Source organism: Tinamus guttatus, unplaced genomic scaffold (genome assembly GCF_059628265.1).
Source record: "Tinamus guttatus ecotype Peru unplaced genomic scaffold, ASM5962826v1 Tinamus_guttatus_pri_ptg000150l, whole genome shotgun sequence".
Lineage (NCBI taxonomy): Eukaryota > Metazoa > Chordata > Aves > Tinamiformes > Tinamidae > Tinamus > Tinamus guttatus.
The window spans coordinates 98,427-118,703 of NW_028288684.1; the positions used below are offsets into that span (position 1 = coordinate 98,427).

Consider the following 20,277-nt stretch of genomic DNA (forward strand, 5'->3'; position numbering starts at 1 on the left):
TTTTTTTGTACTTGCCTTTTTCCTTGCATGTTTCTATGTCATCCGACTTGACAGTTGTTCAGAAATCTCACTGGAAGTGTGTTAGCATTTGCCCTTAATCCTGAATATTTAAAAAAAAAAAAAGAAAAAAAAACCTTAATTTGGGAAACTTTTTTGGAATTTTGGAAAATTTTTTTGGAAAAAAAATTTGGAACTCAGATGCAGGCATGTTTTTTTTGTTGTTGTTCTGATGCTGCGAGAATTTCCCAGGTTCCCATTGCCTTTGGTTGTATTTTTGTGCCTGTGGGCTTGTGGAGTAGAGCAGCTCCTTTTGCGAGGAACGTTGCCTCGCGGGCCAACCTTTGTACGGGATTGCTGATAACAGCTGCAGTTTGTTTGTCAAGACAGAGGTATTTAAAGCACTGCATAGGTGATCTGTACAGAGACGTACGGTTTGTTAATCGGGACATAATTCTTAATTGAGACAAATGCTTAAAGACCGTGGAACAAACAAATAGCCAAGCATGGAAATACCTACCACTTCACAAAGGAACAGGCTGTCCGTCTTCTTCCTTCATCCTCCCAGGCCACTGAGTTTGTTATAAAAAACATGGGTAGTTGTGGGCTTAGTTCCATGTAAATTGAGCGTTAATGAGTAGCTGTTCGTATGTGTTGATAAAGGTGAGTTTAGCAAAACTTTCTGTGTCTTGTATTTCTTGTGAAGAACCTAGAGGTAAACTAGGCAAGATATAGGTTGTATAAAACCTTCCAGTTAATTAAGAATCAATTTTGACAGATTGGTCTGATGGTAATTTTAAATTACTTGTTGACTTTTCCCCATTTATTGTAAACTAATACTTTTCAGTGCTTCTTCAGCTCTCCCTGATTTTCACATCACTCTTTCTCTTCTATTGCACAAATGTTACCCCGAAACAGTCTGAATTTTACCTGAGCAAAAAGACCTGGAGGTTCAATATTCAAAGCAAAGCATACTGTACTTTTATTATTTGTTGTTACACAGCTCAGTTAATCTTTCAACTAAGACCTTGTTCTTGAAAACTCTTTGCCCCCACAATCAGGAGTTAGCACTTCACAGAGAGTAAAGCTGCAGTTCTTTTCCAGCCAGTGTATATATGAACTTGTGCATGTTGTTGTAGACATGTTGCTGCTTCTTTAAAGAATGCTGTTTGTTCCTTTATCCCATTCCTGGCATTCAGGCAGAGTTATCTCTGTTTTTTCTGTCAAGTTCCGTTCTTATTTAAATGGACGGTGCTGATCTAATATAACCACACTTTGTGTTTGGTTAGCGCTTTCCATTAGATAAACTGTGTTAAGATCTGAAAGTGTTAATGTGAGAGCTAAGAATGCCCTATCAGGCAGTAAGTTCACTCCAGTTGGATGAGTTGGATGCTGCTTTTCGTAACTTCGGTGAACTTAATGAGAAATTTGGGTTTCCTGCACTTTTAAAGGTACATTTCATAAGTCTTGTGGATTTCTCATAGGGTAGATAAGAAATCTGCTGCAAAATGGTGTCTGTATCCCAATCTTGTGGTCTTGCCATGAGCCTTGATCAGATTGTGCCGTGTTTTGTTGCTTTCTAATGTGTTGCCTTTTGTATTTTAGACACGAATGTGAGGCGCTCTGTACACGGCCCCACTTGAAGCCTGTGCCAACTTGCTCGCTCTGGTAGAGGCCAGGATCAAATACTGCAGGGGAGAACGTAAGAACAGGGCACTCACAGAAATTGCTTTCTTGTTTCTAGCATAAGAGCCTCTGGAGCCAGAAAATATTTGGATTTTCCAGAGCTCTTCATGGATTACTTCTCCCAGTAACATTTCCATTCCTTTTCAACCTGACCTTCTGCTTCTACAACAATCTTACAGCAGTGAGTGGCACTGTTTAGCTGTGCATTTCACAAGAAACTCCCTTTTCACTCTTGTAAACCTTTTAGTTGATACCAGGTGAAATTAGCCTGGTCTCTTTCCTGGTAAAGCAGCACTAAAACCTTTGTAAAATTTCCCTTTTAGATGTTTTCTATTACGTTCTTTTGGAAAGAGGGAGACAGGCCTTGCACATAGTGCTTGAGGTGCTGGGGCACGGTGTGGACAGTGTTTTCCATTCGCGTGCCATTATCTCAGGAATGATTATTAGTGTTCTGTTTCCTTCTGTGAATGCCACTGAGGATCACTGGGCTGGCATGTCCTTAGAAACACATACAACAACTCCATTGTCTGCTTTTAGCCACAGCTAACTTATTGTTGGACATTGTAAATACATACCTTCAGCTAGCAGCATTGCTTTGCTCTTTCTGAAGCGTTTTACCATCTAGTCATTCAGCGCTATGGGATGCTCTAGCAGCTCTCTGAGTAGACAGCTCGTAGACCTGGCTGTTTATTCCCCTTTTCTGGAAGTTTTGTTAATACCATGAAGAGCTGCTTCTTCGCATCCCTGCGGGACTCCTTTGGTTCCCACAGCCAGTTAGGGAAGCAAGTGATCCGCTCTCACCTTTGTTTCCTGTGCCCAAGCCAGTTAGTTATTCATGAGCAGCCCTCCTCCTTTTTCAGCCAAAGGCACAGTTGCTTCTTTAAGAGTCTTTGAGACAGGCAAAAGCTTTTAGAAAACCTGAGTGCATAATGCTATCCTTTTGCTCAGGGTTCTTTGAAAGTATCAGATTTCTGAGGCATTGCTTTATCTACAGGTGCCCCGTTAACACTTCCCAGTTCTGCCATACTTGCTTAAGTGTCAGGAAATTCCATTCTTTGTTACATTTTTTTTTCCAGTTTGCATGGTAGCAGGATCATGATCACACCTTTTATCATTGATGGCGGGTAGACTTACTGGGCATCCCTCTGGGACATTAAAAATTAGTGTCTTTCTTACTATCTCATTCCTGCGGTACTGTGGTGATTGTAGGTGATAGATCACTAGTGACAGAACAGCATTTCAACAAGAAAGTTTCAAAGAAAGTTTCTTATAAAAAAAAATTCTTCAAAACTGAGTAACATCTAGTCTTCATAATTTGTTTCTGGGGTTTTTTTCTGTTTGTTTTTTGTTGTTGTTGTTGCTTTGTTTGTTTTTGAGTTGGTAGTGTTCTAAAGTCTTTTCTATATCTCTTTGTTATGCAACACTTCCTTTGACTTACCTTTTAAGAAGTTTTGGAAGTGTTGAGAACCTCCATAAGTTCTTCTGGGGCTTACTGAAAGAACAGAGAAATCTGTTGGTTACAAAGTGCTGGTGGTATTTGTTTTCAAATGTCTCTTCGGTTTCTTGGATTGCCATTTGCTATAATTTTAACTATACAGTTCACTGCTTATTCATGTTATCTCATACTTTTTTTTTCACAGATGCTTTGTAGTCCAGCGTATTCTTTTGATCTTTCTGAGTTAATTAAATGATGCTGTACTGAATATTTCTTTAATCTATTTAGGTCCTGCTCAGGTTCCAATGATGTCCCCAAATGGTTCAGTGCCTACTATTTATGTGCCTCCTGGATATGCCCCACAGGTATGTCCTTTCATTCGTTTCTTATCACTTTGTGTGAAAATTTTAGGAGTAGAGCTGAAATAGCTAATTGGGTAAAGTGATGTGTCAAGTGTCGGGGTCGCAATGATCATGCAAGTAAATAATGGGGGATGCCCCATAGTACCTCTGTGATGGGACACTCGTGGTTTCATGGTTTGTATGCCATTTAGTTACAGATCAACTACTGAAATACAGTAACAGGGACATTTTACAGAGTTCAGGCTCCCAATGCCATCTGAGCACAGAGAAGATTGGTGATTCAAATAATGATTTCTCTGGGATCTGTATTGAATTACAGTTTCATAGATGTTTTTACCCAGAGCAGTGTAGCCATGAGGACATACACGTAGTTCTATCTCTGGGAAGTTCCCTGCAGATGAGGAGTAAAACAGATCAGATGGACGAAGTGCGAAAGCAGCAGGAAAGAATATCAACCTTTAACTGGGGACAAAGTGTCATACCATATGTGCTTCTACAGCTTATCTTTAAAATGGGGCTCAGTGCTTGTCACTGCTGGAGACGTCCTGATTGAGATGTCTGAAAATTAAATCTGATCCAAGCTAGACAGCCTGGGCATCCTTTAAAGGTGGTTGAAAGGCTGATTTATCTCACCACTTTGGTGCACCTGGCTTATGGTGAGATGTACTGCCTTATAGATGATGTCTAGGGGATTAGTAGGTCAGATTTAAAAATCAAAGCAGATGAATGCCACTCTCATTTTCTCGTGACATTCTGCTGCCGTGAGCACTCTCCTTTTGCAGCGTCTATGTGCCCATCCTAGGGTATACACTAAAAATAAAATAATGCAACAAGAAACCTCCCAGTGTTGAAGAGATGCTTTGTAATTTATCAGAACTTCATGAAAATTTTTCCTCTAGGAAAAGTTTGTTAGATTGGACAGACTAGAACATGGACTAGTCTCCATGGTTTTACTTTCAGCTGTTGAAAGTAAGTTGGTCTTCAGTCACAGTTGAGATCTCAAATAGTTGGAAGTGGAATGAATTAAAAATCGTGAAAGGCCATTTATCTTTAGAATCATAATAAAAAAGGCTTGATTTTTATTAAGATTCACTTTTTTATACGAAGAACTTTGAAATATTTGAAATTCTTAGTTTTGTTATAAGCTAACTTCTTGACTGCTTAATTTCAGTTGTTGGATTACTGTTTAAGAAGTTTTGTAACCTGTAAAATTCTGATGAATTTTTGTGAAATAAACTTATCCTTCCATTGAGTACAACTTGCAGCAGATGGACTAAAGGACTGAGCTTTCCTGGGATGAACTCGTTAGCCTTTCACTGTAGTTTGTTCATTCCAACAAGTACTTGAGCTCTGCAGCCTTAGAGCTGGCGGCGTCTCACATCCATCCAGTTCAGAGTACAGGTGGATTGATCTCCTCTCTGCTGCTTTCATCCGAGTAGATGTAGCCAGTAAAACATGTAGGTTATAAAGCTTTTGAAGTCCTTTCTGCTGACAAAACATACCAGCTGCTGTGGTTAGTGTTGGAAGCCTCTGTTACAAGTCAGATTAGAGAGTAGTCCTGCTAAAAGGCAAAACTGCCACTGTTGAGCTAAAAGTTGCCCCAGACTCAGTGCAGCAATCCGTGAAAGTAACTTACTGTGGTTTCTTTGGGCTTAGTATATTTTTCTAAAGTCTGCAGCTGAATTCCAAGAGAAATTGGAAACCAGCTAAATGCCTCAAGCCATCAGGCTTGAAGAACAAATTCTGTATAACCATTCCTTTATCTACCTCTTTTAGTTTAATTCTGTCATGCCGCTACTTGTTTCAACTACTGTTGGCAATGACACAATATACTGACCTCTGGAACTCAGGGATAGCTACGGAGTAAAGCATTTTTGATTTTCTTGCATGACATAAATCACGTTTTTTAAGTAATTCACAAATATGGAAAGAAAAGGGAGAGTTTGTTTATTTCTCCCTCTCTTTTCATTTGGAATTGTAGTAATGAAACCCTGAAAGAAAGCATGTTAGATCTTTATTCTTCCTCTCCAAGCTGTCTGTGTTCATGTCTGTTTTGTTTTTTTGTTGTTTTTTGTTTTTTTTTTTGTTTGGTTTTTGTTTGTTTGTTTGAAATGACGGATTTGGCATGATTGTGTTTTGTGGGCTGCTTTTTTGCAGCTGCCTGACAGGGCCCTACAGTTAAGTTAATGTTTAATTTAGGTAGACAGATGCATACTTGATTCGTTAAACTCTGATTTTTACTCTACTGAACTTAAGGCCCCTGTTGCTATGAATTGGGTAGCTATCTCGCAGTTGCTTGGAATATCAACAGATCCATGAAAACATATTAGATGATCTCAAATATTCTAAATTTGATCTGAAAGAGTGAAATTATAAACTGTGCAAGCAGCCCTTTTTAAGGGTGCTGCATCCTGCATAATCTGAATCTGCCCTTAAGTTTTTAATCAGTTTTCTAATAAACTTTGTGATAAAGTTCTGTGTAGATCCTTGCCATATACATCATCTCCAGACTGCAGGTTCAACATAAAGCTGCAATCAGAAAATATGCTGGACCCTTTTGGAGAAAAAATACTGGCGCAGATTCAGCATAATGGGCTGAAAGCAACAGCAACAAAAAAGTCTTAATGGATTTAAATAAATAAAGGTTTACTGAATATTTGTTTCAGCATGTTGACTTGATATAATTGGTGATTCATCTTAAAAACACACACCTCGTTACCCCTTTTTGATGTTCATCTTTAAAGTTCTTTAAGCGTGAAGTAACCAACTCACATAATTCACTCTGACATGCAGGGATACCGTAGGGGTATATGCACTCAGTGCACATAACCTACATGGTGCACGTGCCTCACGCAGCTCTGCAGGGAAGGCTAGGGACCTGGTGACATTTGGACGTCTGAATTATTTTCTTATTTAGAATATGAATGTTGCTGCTGTGTATGGTGCTATATAATTTGTATATGCATATTTGATGAGGCTGTTTTTGGTGCAAAGAGATTAAAATGAAATATCCACATTTAGAGAAGTATATTGGAGAACCGAAGTTCTAGATGTCTTCACTGCTGTTACTGTATCCTGCCTTAGGGACAAAACAGCTGTGCTTTCAGTAAATATGAAGACTGTTGTCTTAAGTCAAATTATTCTTTCTTGTTACAGAACAATTTCTCTGTACTAAAGGTAGCCAACCCTTTTCAAAGTCACATAGTGTGTATTTATTTTAAAGCTATGTTCTCTTAGAGGACTTAATCTCCATAGGCATTTTTTTTCCTTATTTATCTAAGCAAGATGATCTGCTGCATTGTACTTTCTTTTCTGCATGGTGCTGTATAAAAATCTTCCCTCTATAATCTTCTACCAGAAGCATACAGCTCTGTCTACATAACCATTTTCCTCAATATATTAGCTAAGTTTTGAAATGGTTCCCTGCAGCATCCCCACTTACCTTTCTTCGAGTTGGCTTGCAGACACCGCAGTGTGCAGAAGAGATTCCTTACAGAGAGAATAAAGGCAGAAGCTCCATTCCAGATGTGTACCAGAACAGTGATTGATCCTCCAAAGAGCTTTAAATCGTATATCCTGTGGAAATGTTCACAGCGATGCACAAGAGTAAACCTAACCCAATATAATGCCCTTAATCCCAAACAGTGAATGTGGAAGTGACTTGGCACTCAGTGCTTTTTTCTGCCCCTGTTATATTGGATTACTTGTCAATGTGGATGTAGTCCATCTGTCCACACCTGATTTCAAATACCGTAGAAAATGTAGGTCGTAGGGTTGCCTTGTCCCTTGTTTGGGAAATATACTGAATAGTCTAGATTTTTTTTTCTTGCTTCTCCTCCTTTTAAGAATATGTATTTCATCTAAAAACTCTCACAGGGAAGTCCCCTTGGCATTTCCTGCTTTTTTTTTTCTAGGAAATAGAGAACAGCTGTTTATTGCATCCCAGGTGTCTTCTCCCCACAGTACATCCCAGTCGAGCACACCATGATCAGCTCATTCAGAGAAGATCAGACCCACAGAGCCATGTTCAGTTGCAGATTTACCACTAGTGGTACTACCTGGAGAGGTCCCCATGGCCATCTCTCCTGCCTCTGATGTGCTTGAAGGAGCAACCCATTTGCTCTCTGCTTGGTGGCTGATCCTCACACAGAGTGAAGAGTGTTTTCTACTTCAGTACCAGGAGCTGAACCGAGGGCCTCTGGGCCTACTCGCCTGCAGCCGGGCCTTGCGCTCTGCGGTTATTCTCATTGTGCTTTCATGGGTTGGGACTTCTAGCAGCATTGCCAAGGGGGTTCTTTTTTTTGCTCCTATCTTGCTTTTCTCCATTTTGAAAGCAGTTCTGCTGCTTTTTTCAGAAGGATTTTGCCATTGGTAGTTTGAAGTATCTATAGAAACATAGCTGTCAAGCTGTCTCCTTCCAGCCACGCTGATTCTTCTGCTCATTCCTGGGTGCTTCTTCCTGACGCACGTTCTCTCCTCTCGCAGGTTATTGAGGACAACGGTGTTCGAAGGGTTGTGGTGGTCCCCCAGGCTCCAGAGTTTCACCCCGGTGGTCACGCAGTGATCCACAGGCCTCCGCATCCCCCCCTGCCCGGCTTCCTTCCTCTTCCCGCCATGATCCCCCCTCCGCCGCGCCACATGTACTCGCCGGTGAGCGGCGCAGGCGACATGGCGACGCAGTACGTTCCTCAGTACCACACCTCGCAGGTCTACGGCGACGTGGGTGAGTAGCCCGCCGCGCGGGGCGAGTTGTGTCGAGGCCAGCATGCCCTTGCGCTCGTTTCCAGAACCCGTGTTGCTCGTGGACTGGCTTGGTCGAGCAGGACGACAGCGGGAACTGGACAGACAAGTTGTGCGAAGATACCAGCCTCGGTTTTAATGAAGCTTCTTATTGCAGAAAAAGTTCCTTTCGCTCAGTTGATTTGTCTCTCCAGTGATGCATTAAATATATAGAGGTTTTTTTTTACACAGAGCAGATTTGCCCAGGAAAGGCAAAGGAAAGTGGTGCAGGAGTGTTTTTGTAGTTTCAGTGATATTTTGCCCTCTTGATTCAACATCTAAATCTATACCTGAGCGCTCTTTTGAACTACAAGCTCTTTTAAGTGTCTTGTTTAAGGCTTGAAAGAGAGTGCTCAGTGCTGTTTACAGCAGTATGCTATTTTTCATAAAATTGTATGTGTGTATTCTGATGCCCCTGACAGATTTCCAACTTAAATAATTAGGTGTTGGCCACCTCAAATATTGTGGTTCAAGTCGTCTTTGGCAATGCTGCCAATATCCGTCTTTAATACTATTTAACGATTTATTGCATGCATGTACTGACTGGGGGGTGTGGAGCGATTATATAAATATTTACATTTCCAGTACACTTGTTTTTCTTTAGATAAAATTCTGCTTTAAAGCAGGTGCTGACCTTGAAAGACTTAGGGAGAGCTCTGTCAAACTGCTGCTTTTGCAGCAAGGAGAGAGAAGCTATGGAGAGGGAAAGTAGCACTTGGATTCTGCATGTTGTATCCTAGAGCTACCAACAGCGTTTTTAGTTGCGCTCTATATAGTCACTGTGCTTAAGTAGTCATGAGTTACAAAGCAGTCAAATAAAAATGCATGTGTGTCTTACCTTTTTGGCTTGCTCAATATTTCTCTATTCTTACGCTGCAGTTTCTTGCTAGTTTGACAAGGAGGCATCATTGGATATTTCTTGGCTGCTTATTTATATTTTTATTAATTTCTTGATTTTCAGTAGATGAGAGTTGCTTACTTTTGTTTGCTAAATTAGGAGTTGGAATTTGATAATAGAATGCAAAAGATATAAGGGATACTTTGCAATGAAATTTTAGACTTCAGCTGCTAGATCTTATCCCTTTAGCAGGAATTCAGAGATCATTTGCTAAACTAGTAAGATCATAAAAAGGAGTAGACGATAAGGAGAGGTTCTTTGGTCATCCTTTGTTTTAAATACAGTTCGCTTACATCAGTTAACTCTTTGGCTTAAGCATTTCAGTATACAAAATCAAAATGGACTTCTGAAAAGAAGCAAGTAATGTAAACCATAGAAGAGAAATAAGAATTGATTTCCAGAGTTAGCCGTTAACGTTTGATTACACGAAATTACATTTTAATACATATTCCAGATGACCTTGAAATTAGAAAATGAGAAGACTGTTTTAGTGTGTTACACATTTGACATATATTTCATGTTTAATTTTGGACAGGGGCTATATTTCCATGTTCGCAATGGAATGAGGATATTAGATGACTTATTCTGTGTAGCAAAGCTCTTCATATTTAAAGAATATAGGAATACACAAGCACATGGAAATTTCCATCATTTTTCCAGTAAATAATAGTCTGTGTTTATTGAATTAAATGCATGGAAAATGATATTATTGTTTATTTTTGCATATGTGCCAATTTACACTGATAAAAATTTTCAGTTCTTTCCATCTTTTCTGGAGGACACCTGATTACGTTATCTGAGGTATTGCTGGAATATGAAGATTTTCTAATTCTCAAAATTTTAAAAATCAACTCATAGAATCATAGAATCATTGATGTTGTAAAGGACCTCTAAAGGTCATCTAGTCCGACCCCCCTGCACATGCAGGGTCACCTAGAGCACGTGGCACAGGACTGCGTCCAAGCGGGTTTGGAAGATCTCCAGAGAAGGAGACTCCACAACTTCTCTGGGCAGCCTGTTCCAATGCTCCATCATTCTCACTGTTAAAAAAAAATTTCCTTAAGTTCCTGTGGAACTTTTGGTGTTTCAGTTTGTGGCCATTTCCTCTAGTTCTGTCGGTGGCCACCAGTGAAAAGAGGCCAGCACCATCCTCCTTACTCCCTCCCTTGAGGTATTTATATACACTGATTAGATCCCCTCTCAACCTTCTCTTCTCCAGGCTGAACAGGCCCAGCTTCCTCAGCCTCTCCTCATAGGGCAGATGTTCCAGGCCCCTGATCATCCTTGTAGCCCTGCGCTGGACTCTCTCCAGCAGCTCCACATCCCTCTTGTATTGTGGAGCCCAGAACTGGGCACAATACTCCAGATGTGGCCTCACCAGGGCTGAGTAGAGGGGCAGGATCACCTCCCTCCACCTGCTGGAGACGCTCTTCTTAATGCACCCCAGGATTCCATTGGCCTTCTTGGCTACGAGGGCACACTGCTGCCTCATGGTCAACTTGTCGTCCACCATGACACCCAGGTCTTTCTCCGCAGAGCTGCTCTCCAGAAGGTCGGTCCCCAGCCTGTACTGGTGTCTGGGGTTATTCCTCCCCAGGTGCAGGACCTTGCACTTGGCCTTGTTGAATTGCATGAGGTTTTTCACCGCCCAGTTGTCCAGTCTGTCCAGGTCCCTCTGGATGGCAGCGCAGCCCTCTGGGGTATCGGCTACTCCTCCCAGTTTGGTATCATCAGCAAACTTGCTGAGGGAGCACTCTGTGCCTTCATCCAGGTCATTGATGAATAAATTGAACAGGACTGGACCAAGGACTGACCCCTGGGGGACCCCGCTAGCTACAGGCCTCCAACTAGACTCGGCACTGCTGATCACCACCCTAACTCAGATATTGAGTTTTTTTTCATAATGGGGTTAATTTAAAAATATGGTTAAGAAGAGCATGTTATGATAAATAATCTTTTTTTAATGGCTTTGAATGTAAATTTTGGTCAGTTCTCTTCTAATTCTTTTCACATTTCAAAACTTTTTTTCTAAATACAAGTGGTACATAAACCAAGAAAAAAAAAGACAGTTCATCAAAAGAGACAAATCTCTTTTGTCCATAAATATAACTATAAATGGTCATTTTCCTTATTTGTCATAGAATTACACTAAAGAAAAAGAGTTATTGTCACATCATGAACTGTTTAAGCCTTCAGTGAGTCATTAAAGTGTTTCTAAGTATAAAGATGAAATTAATAATGTTAAAATTGGACAGGAAAAATACACCAATCAGCAGTTTTATTTTTTCCATTAGCTTAGTAGTGACTTTTATTTTCTTCCAAATGGATGTTCTGACTCAGTGAAGGGAGTTTTTGATGAAACCGTAGCCATGTTTAAGGATTTTGTGTACAGACACAGTGTACATAAAGGACCTAGCTGTACTGCCTTTACTCTTGTTGTCCTGTACTTTTGAAGGTTGTTTATTAATCTCTGCTGAAACACTATTAAAGTAACAGAGCTGTAGCTGTGTTCCAAAACGTGAAACTTAGGTATTTTTCATTTGACATTAAAGCAGACCTAATCCTGTGTGATAAAGTAACAGTATTTTTTCTGTGTTGACTTCATTCTGCACCTTTACAGTTCAAGGAAGAACACAGAAACATCTTAAGATCTATTTTTAGCTAGAGTAGAAAGGAACAGGAAAGAGTGCACTTCGGTAGATAAAAGTTTTTACCTGCTCGATCGTTCAGTTTTACAATAAGCAGAAAGTCCAGTTTCAGTGTAACACATAAAGTGCACACAAGTATGCACTTAATTCATGTAGCATCTTTAAATAGGTTTGTAAATGCATGCTTAATGATTTTTTTTTCTTCCCTTGCTTTCATTTAGATACTTTGCCTGCTCATGGAAGATCCAACTTTAGAGATGAAAGGTCTAGTAAAACATATGAGCGGTTACAAAAAAAATTAAAAGATCGACATGGAACTCAGAAGGATAAATTAAATAGTCCTCCGTCATCTCCTCAGAAATGTCCTTCTCCTACAAATGAACATAATGGACTTACAAAAGGACAGGATGCAGCTGGTATAAGCACAGGTTCTACCAAGAGCAAGGCTGCGGGTAAAGGAAAAAGCAATTCTCAGACAGACACGGAAGCAGAAGGTAAGTGTTAACAAAAATAATACACTTGTCATGAAGGCACGGTGTCTAACTGAGCATCGTCTTTGTAGACAGAATACAGGCTTTGACCATCACCAAGTTGAGTGGCAGCCCATAACTGCACTGATTTGCATAGGATGGAGTTAAGGACAACTGAAATGCATCTCATATTCAAAGGATAGGCCAAAGAAAATAAAATTACTGACTTCCAGGTATCCACATAGATTTGAACAAATGCTTATTTGTCATATCCCATAACACTGCTTAAGGAAAAATCTAGGATTTGGCCAGAGTTGTTTTGCTGCTCGCGCTTTGAATTGCTGAGTACTGGTGGTTTGCTTGATAGTGCTTGATAGAAAACCTTGAAAGAAACGGAGCCTCTGACAGGGGAGATGTGTATTCAGTTAGTTAGAGAGGGAGATTTCTTAACAGGGGTAGTGCTTTTGCACATACTGCCTGTAGCATCCTAATTCATCATTTATAGGCCTTTGAAGGAAGAAAAAAAAAAAGACTAATCCTAGGAAATATTTTAGGTAGTGAAGAACAGAGATAGGGAGATACACTGAGAGTTCAAAGCAGCATGACAAGTGTTATGAAGACAGGAACAGGTAAAGGAATTAGTGGATAAAGCAGTATATACCCCCAATGAGAAAAGAGGAAGAAAAAAACACCCCCACACAGAGTAACAGAGCCATACTGATCTCTGAATGAGGACAAGAAGTTTCCACGTGATCATTGCTGGTGTGGAGGTTGGTGCTGCGTGGCTCTTCAGGGCTATACCAGATTAGTGAGTGGGATGGTGTCAGTCTGAGTTGGTTACATCCATTTTGCAGCTTTGGTAAAGGGGGTGCATAACACTGATTTTTATAGTCCTTGCAGTCAAATGAGGATTCAAAAAGATTCGGGAATCAGTCTTTTACACAGATATACAGTACGCTTAGGTAGAAAGTTTCATTGTGCCCCAAGGCTGGGTTTGTCAGTGTGGTCATCTTTGTAGAAGATTTAGTAATTTTTGAATTCTGCTGTTGAGCCCCTTCAGAATAAGCACTGAAGCTTCAAATCACAGAATCACAGAACGATTAAGGTTGGAAGGGACCTCTGGAGACCATCTAGTCCAGCAACCCTCTGTTACAGCAGGGACACCCAGAGCACGTGGCACAGGGTGGCATCCAGGTGGGTTTGGAAGATCTCTAGAGAAGGAGACTCCACAACCTCTCTGGGCAGCCTGTTCCAGGGCTCTGGCAACCTCACAGTCAAGTTTTGACTCAAATTCAGGCAGAGCTTCCTGTGCTTTAGTTTGTGGCCTTTGCCTCTTGTCCTCTAACTGGACACCACTGCTAAGAGTCTGGTTCTCCCTTCTCAAATCCCCTTAAATCTCTGTCCCTTGGATGTGAAGGTGAAGCTAAGATTTCCCCCCACCTAGAGAGGCCGGCAGTGCTGCCAGTGCTGCTCCAGCTGATTTGCAGTAACATGTAGAAACTACTGTTGGTTGATTGTTAATCTGCATCCCAAGAGGAATCTATAGAAAATATCTCTGATAGCTGAGAGATTAAGTTGTCCAGAGCAGTAGTTTAACATAATACATTAATAAAATATGACATCCTTTGTGTATTTCAATAAATCACAGAACAGAATTAGCAATAGCTTTATATGGACAACTTCTTTGGGAGCTTTTTCAGGTTTATATCACCGTAAATGAATCAGGTTTTTCAAAATGATATGTACTTTAGTTCATGTGTACTGTACTTTTTGAACTTTAAAAGCTATTTCAATGTAAAATCACTGAATAATGATTCATGGGTACTTGTTGTTTGCTCTGATTTTGTTTTTTAAGAAAAGGATGAAGAAACAAAAGCACTCGAAGCACTTCTTTCTAATATAGCCAAGCCAGTGGTAAGTAGAAGTGGCTTTCTATAAAATCCAAAAGTATCTGTTCCTGTTCTGTACAGTTACACTTCCCTTTCTCTGTGCCAAGCTTAAAGAACATAATTCTTATCAGTAATGCAAATGCACTTAACTTGCAGTCACTGAAATGTAAACGGCAAAAGTTATATTCAAGCAATATTTACGAAGCTAAAATTATTTTAATACTTAGCTTTTTCTTGGCCACCTTGTGAAGTCCTCTGTCCGTCAGTCCTCCCGAGTGAAAACCATCCAGATTCACTGTTAGGAACTATGACAAGTCCAGGCAAGGGAGGCTTCAGGAGGATCTGCCCGTGGCTTTGTCCTGCCAGCCACCCGTGCCCTCCAGGATGAGGCCATCTGCTTTTCACCCTTCCTCGCTCCTCCGCGTACATGTCCATGGTTTCCTATCCCTTTGGCTTAAATCAAATTACTTCTTCACATAACTAGCAAAGAAAACTTTTAACAGATGGAAGGGCATACAGAGAAAAGGAAGAAGGAAAAAGGGTTGGATGGAATTGTCGTGGAGCTCGTAACATTGCCTGTTTTCTCCCCTTTGCCTCCAAAGCAGCCTGACCCAGTTTTAGTGTCCCACTCTTAATTCTGCTAGATCATTTTACAGCCTTGTGCTGCAAAGGCTGAGCAGGAATCGTAGTCATAGAGAAGGTCCCAAATACTTGGGGTCCCTAGCATCAGAATGGGATAATGTGTCTTCAAGCAGCTTGGAAGAGGAAGCTGTCTGAGTTGGGTAAGGAGAGGCCAAAGGTCCCTACGGAGGAGCTGGGGGAGCTGAGATGAAGAAATGGAGGGGAAAAAGCTGGTTCTAGCCATTGCTGGAGTGAAGATGGTAGCTGTGACAGTCAACTTCAGTTACACAGGACAGGATGGCGGTGGAGACCGGAGCCAGTGGAGAGGCAATAAAAATAATTTCTGGAGAGAAAAAAAAATGGGACTGGCAAGATAGCTTAGGAAGTTGAAGTGTCATGAAGAAAGGAGGGAGAAGTGTGGGGATACCTCCGACAACGAACCCAGAGATGAAGAGAGGAATCTTGAAATAGATGAGGAGTCTAGGGTGGGAAAATGAGACCAGGAGCAAATAAAACAGTGGATATGAGGTACTAGAAGAACAAAATGGAAAACAAATGCTTTTCTATTCATTATTCCTGCAGACAGACTGGTGCTAAAAGAGTGGAGGGATTTTGAAGGTCTCATCAGTAGCAGTTGGCAACCTGGGGAGTAGTAGTAAGAGTTTGAAAGAGCTTGAGAAAGGCTAAGGTTGGTTGGTCAAGGACACCAGGATTAGTGTGGGACTCAAGACTGCATTTGAGTGAATGAGGAGTTCAGAGTGGAATGAAGAGTGAATGATAAGCAAAACTTTAGAAAAAAGTTGGAGAAGAAAGGAAAGTGATTGTGGTTGTGGGAATAAATAGGAGAGTCTATATCTGATAGCATCTGTTTTTTTTTTTTTTTTTTTTTTTTTTTTTTTTTTCTTGTTCCTGCCATTCACTCTACAAAGTAGATCTACTTTGGGATCAGGACTAGGTAACTAAAGGGACAGTGCTTTTAGACTCCTTTGCTTCTGGGTGATGAGATTCTATACTAACAACAAGGAGACATATGCCTAATTTAGCCCCATGCTGCATCAGATTGAGGCAGGTTTACTCAGTGCCAGTGAGACATGCTGGACACGGATATTCCCAAAGATGTTCGAAGCCTGGGTGCCGGTTATGCTTTCTTGATGCTTTCTTTATGAGATTTTGGATGATCCTTTCTATCCTGGCTGGAAGTATGAGGACTAGTTTCCCTTGCAGGTATATGTCAGGGCACACAGGATGTTACCTAAGTCTGGGATACCATCAGTGGCTTCTTTGCTAAGGAGAATGACAACCCTGAGCATGCTGTGATGGTCAGAGTGAGACTGAGAAATGTGATTAAAATTTGTTATTTTCTACTGTCTTGTAAATGGCGTATAAAAAAGTCACAGCGTGCAATACTTCCTCATCATCTTATGTCCCTCCACCTCCTTTCACCCACAGCACTCACCCATTCATGAGCTTTCAGGAAAGTGCAGTTGCTTTCAGTGTTTTCTCTCCCTACTGTGTCCTGTCCTTTCTTGAACTCCGTTGTGTGTTGGTGTGTGTCTGGAAATGCTCTCCGCAGGCAGCAGCAAGCTTCCCAGCCCTGGGCAATAGTGGGCTGCTGCAGGCTAAACAATTAAATAACAGGCAGCAAGAGAGACTTCCAGTACTTGGCAACGTTTCTGGCTTCTTACTTTGCAAAGGCAAAGGACTGTCGGGGCTGTGGGTGGCTGGAAGACTAGTTGACGTTGCAGAGAGGGGGAGTGTGATCTGATAAGAGCAAGGGAGGCTGCATTTACCCACTTAGGCGTTGCAGGATAGAAGCAACCCTCCCACAGTTTCTCCAAGGAAACCTTTTCCTTGCCCTCCCACACATGAACCAAGAGCCTCGTGTTGCTTTCCCACCTTCTCTCCAGCTCTCATCAGAAATAGTCCTGCTTTCTCTGAAGGAGTTTTTGCTTGAAGCACTGTATTTGGGGATTGTGCCGTGGCGTTTCTATTAATGGGTCATCAGCGCGCCATTCTCTGGTTGAATTTGAGTGCTAGCACAGGGAAAATTGGGTACAGGACATGGTGGTGGTCATACAACCAGGTGATCATATATACTCAGTGTCCATCACACGACATCCTGTGCCTGGGAGCTCTGAGTAGCTTTAAGACTGAGTAAGCTCCTGGTACTCCTACCAGCTGATCGTTCAGCCTTCAATGTAAATGTAAAAATGGGGTGATTCTGCAGGTTGCACCATGTTGAATCTTCAGCCTCTGAGCAGAGTCTGTACCAGCTGTCACATCCATTAACCAAGGAGGAAAGGAAGCAAAACCCAGAGGACCTGAAAAGGCAGAAGCAGGGAGAGAAATGGAGCAGAAGATTGGGTATTTTATGGGAAGATGAGTTAGAGACTCAGAAAAAACACAGGTGGAGAAGAGAATTTACTGGAGAATTTGAGGGTTAGTTACAGAGCATGCAAAGCCCTTAGGAGTGCCTTGTGTTTTGTGACTCAGGCATGTTCTGCACATGTTGGAGGACCTAGGAACATGAAGCAGGCCCCTCACTGCTCAGCTTGTGCTGCTGCTGGTGCTTTAGTTGTGGTTTAGTTTCCTCTGAATGTAATCCAGGTTGCACATGCTGAAACGGTGCCTTGGTGGGACCCAAAAGGACATGAGGAAGAAACCCACATTTGCCAGGTGCACTGCTAGGGCAGACGTGCCCGCCACCGAGTTTCCTCAGTGCCAGGGCCTGACTTGGAGCCCTGTAAGACGCTTTGTAGAAGCAGAGTGCTGAGCTGCAACTAAAAGAAATTGCACCTGCTTGAATAAGCATACAAGGTAATAGGTAACGACAAGTTCTCTGAAAAAGCAAGTCCTAAGTATTTAGGATTCTTTTGATCTTGATCTTTATTCCTCAGGAATGCTTTTAGTCACATCGTATCACAGATTTTTGAAAATATGTTAGGATTTTGTGCTTAGGTGCCATACTAATAGGAATTTCTGAAACTTTTGAAATTCTATTTGCATACTACAGTTTTGAGTAGTGTTGAAAAAGTAGGCTTTGTTTAAAAAAAAAAAAGAAAAAAAAAAGAAACGGAATTATTTCTTTCTTAGTGAACACTATGGATCTGGAGGTTTCTATTAAAATATCATGTGCTGATAGAAACTGAAACTACATACATGCATATAAACAGTAGGGAAAAGTTAGGATTTTGCAGGAAATCTTGATTTTAGCCATTCTCATGTTCTGATATTTTGTTTCTGTCCCTTAACAATCCTGTGAGAAACAGTAGATGGTTTAAATTGGAACTAGACTTGTCTTTATGAATCATTATCTCAGTAGTTGAAAGCTGAATCTGAAAAGTAATGTCAAATATTTTATACTCAAGAGTTAAAAGAGTTGAAGTTACATATCTGGATTCTCTCTCATCAGCATTTGCAGCTGTGATTTGCTGGCAGCTGTAAGTGATTGGAATTTTTTTTATTCAAAGACCTATACAAATATATTGAAAAGCTCCAAAATTTAAAAAAAAAATGGTGCATCGTTTAGAGTGGAAGCACAGAAGAATGAATATATGGTCTGGTCCAGTAGCTCCTTAAGCTTTACTCTGTCCTACTGCTACAGCCTCTCTTCCCTGTGTCCAGTTACTGACTCCTCACACACAAGCTGCATTTCTAGGGACCCAGACTCAGCCAACCCTGTTCCCTCGGGGTGCAGAAAGGGAGACGGTAGAAGGACTCAGGCACGTAGGAGACGGGGCTTATTTCCAGCATTTATCCCTGCCAAAGAGTGAAGAGTTGTACCTCATGTTCTGTTTTCCCACCCTGAAAAACATTGTCCCGGACATAAGGTCTTTTATGCTTGTTCTCCAAGTTGTTCACTCCCCAGTGCTCTTCAGCAGCGCTTGGCTTCGTGCCGCTCCTGGGTTTGATGTGAACATGCATCAGCAAAGGGAAAGCAGTAATTCAGCCTAACCACCTGTTTTATTGCAGGCCATTCACTTTCATTGGGCACCATCTATTGAGCCCAATGATTCTGCTGCAGGTTGTAAATTTTCTAGTCCAGCTACAGTGTCATATAAGATGGATATGAATTTCTGCCTCGTTGCAACTACAGGATGGAAATAGCTGTTAAGTGCAGCTTTCTTTCCTACAGTACTTCTCAGTTTTGTGGTTTTTATCCAATAGTAGTAGAGCAATATCTTCCCGAGCAGTTTCCCGATAGATTTTGAAGTGTTTTTTTTACTGTCTTTAAGCTTGTTAGCTGTTTTTGTTTCACGGACTCTTCTAAGTCTGCTTATAAATTCTGGTTTAAAAAGTCAGTGGTCACTAACCTAGGCACTTAGTCATTGACATTTGCTTCCTTTTTCTCCCTGCATACACATATGCATATGTGCATACATATGTAGAATTTATGGAGGCCTTTAGATCAGGTAGCTTTTTGTATACTATTAGGGTGGTCTTAATTTGCAACACTTTGTATTTCTGTCCATGTTCTGTTCTTGATTGTTGGTTTTAAGCTTGACAAATTGACTCCAACAAAGCTTCAGATTTTTATAATACTTATTAGTGACATGCTCTATTTACACAAAGTAAAACAACCAGAACAACCTACACACTCGCTGATTTTTAACTCAGTACATAATACCATGTCATTGTTTTGTAGTTACTGTGTTAACAGTTGTCATTTATTATTTCAGAAGCACGATGGAAGTTCTTGTTTATGTGAGTTGACCAACAAACATTGCCCAAGTAGAATTAATTCAGGAAACCATTTCTCTTTCAGTCAGACACTTGAGGAACATTTGGTTCTGTTCTCCTTAGGCTCTTATTGGTATATAACAGATTTCCACTAGCACTCCAGGTCAATATTACTAGTCAGAACTTCAGTTTGTAAAAAGTTTGAAGTCTTATAAGTGGTCTGCTGCTCTGTAACCTGCAGTGTTGTCTTGGATCCTCCCATTCTTGCCGCTCCTCTGTACGAGGTAGTTCAAACCATTAATCTTTTAGCGCTTCTGGGTCATGTCAGCTTTCATTAGTACCAGCCATATTATTTTTCCTGTTGTAAAAGATGATGAACACAGATATATATGAAGAGAAATATAACCTGTAAAGCATATAAGGCAGTTTGGCATTGGTAAAGCATTGGGTGGGCTGTTATGTACAGTTTTGGACATATCGTTAAAGGTAATGGAAGAGTAGGAGGATAGTCAAGGAGAGAGAGATCAGAGAATTAGAAGAGTAAGAGGAGATACAAATGCTCAAAGACTTCAGATAAGGAGAGAATTTTAGAAAGGAGTAGTTAATCCTGGGTGGCTAGGACAAGTTAATCCTTGGTGGCTGGGACGAGCAGTAACGGCTTTAGTGAGGGATATTCTGGCAGGACATAAGGAGAAATTTTTCAACCATTAGGTTAGCTAAACATAAGAATAATTCATTTTACGGGGGAGTATTATTAATCCTTGGAGGGTGCTAAGGGATTAGACACAGAAGTAGGACCTACTAATCCTGGC

At 40.9% G+C, this 20,277-nt stretch overlaps 1 protein-coding gene across 2 annotated transcripts in view; it reads left to right on the forward strand.

Moving 5' to 3' along the window:
- Positions 1–20,277, forward strand: part of FNDC3A (fibronectin type III domain containing 3A) — a 103,941-nt gene that overhangs the window by 55,800 nt on the left and 27,864 nt on the right. For both annotated transcript variants that reach the window (XM_088522166.1, XM_088522165.1), the window contains exons 4-7: positions 3,407–3,483; positions 7,966–8,203; positions 12,027–12,299; positions 14,131–14,189. In XM_088522166.1, coding sequence (XP_088378292.1) covers positions 3,407–3,483; positions 7,966–8,203; positions 12,027–12,299; positions 14,131–14,189 — 647 coding nt within the window. The remainder of the gene's footprint in view (positions 1–3,406; positions 3,484–7,965; positions 8,204–12,026; positions 12,300–14,130; positions 14,190–20,277) is intronic.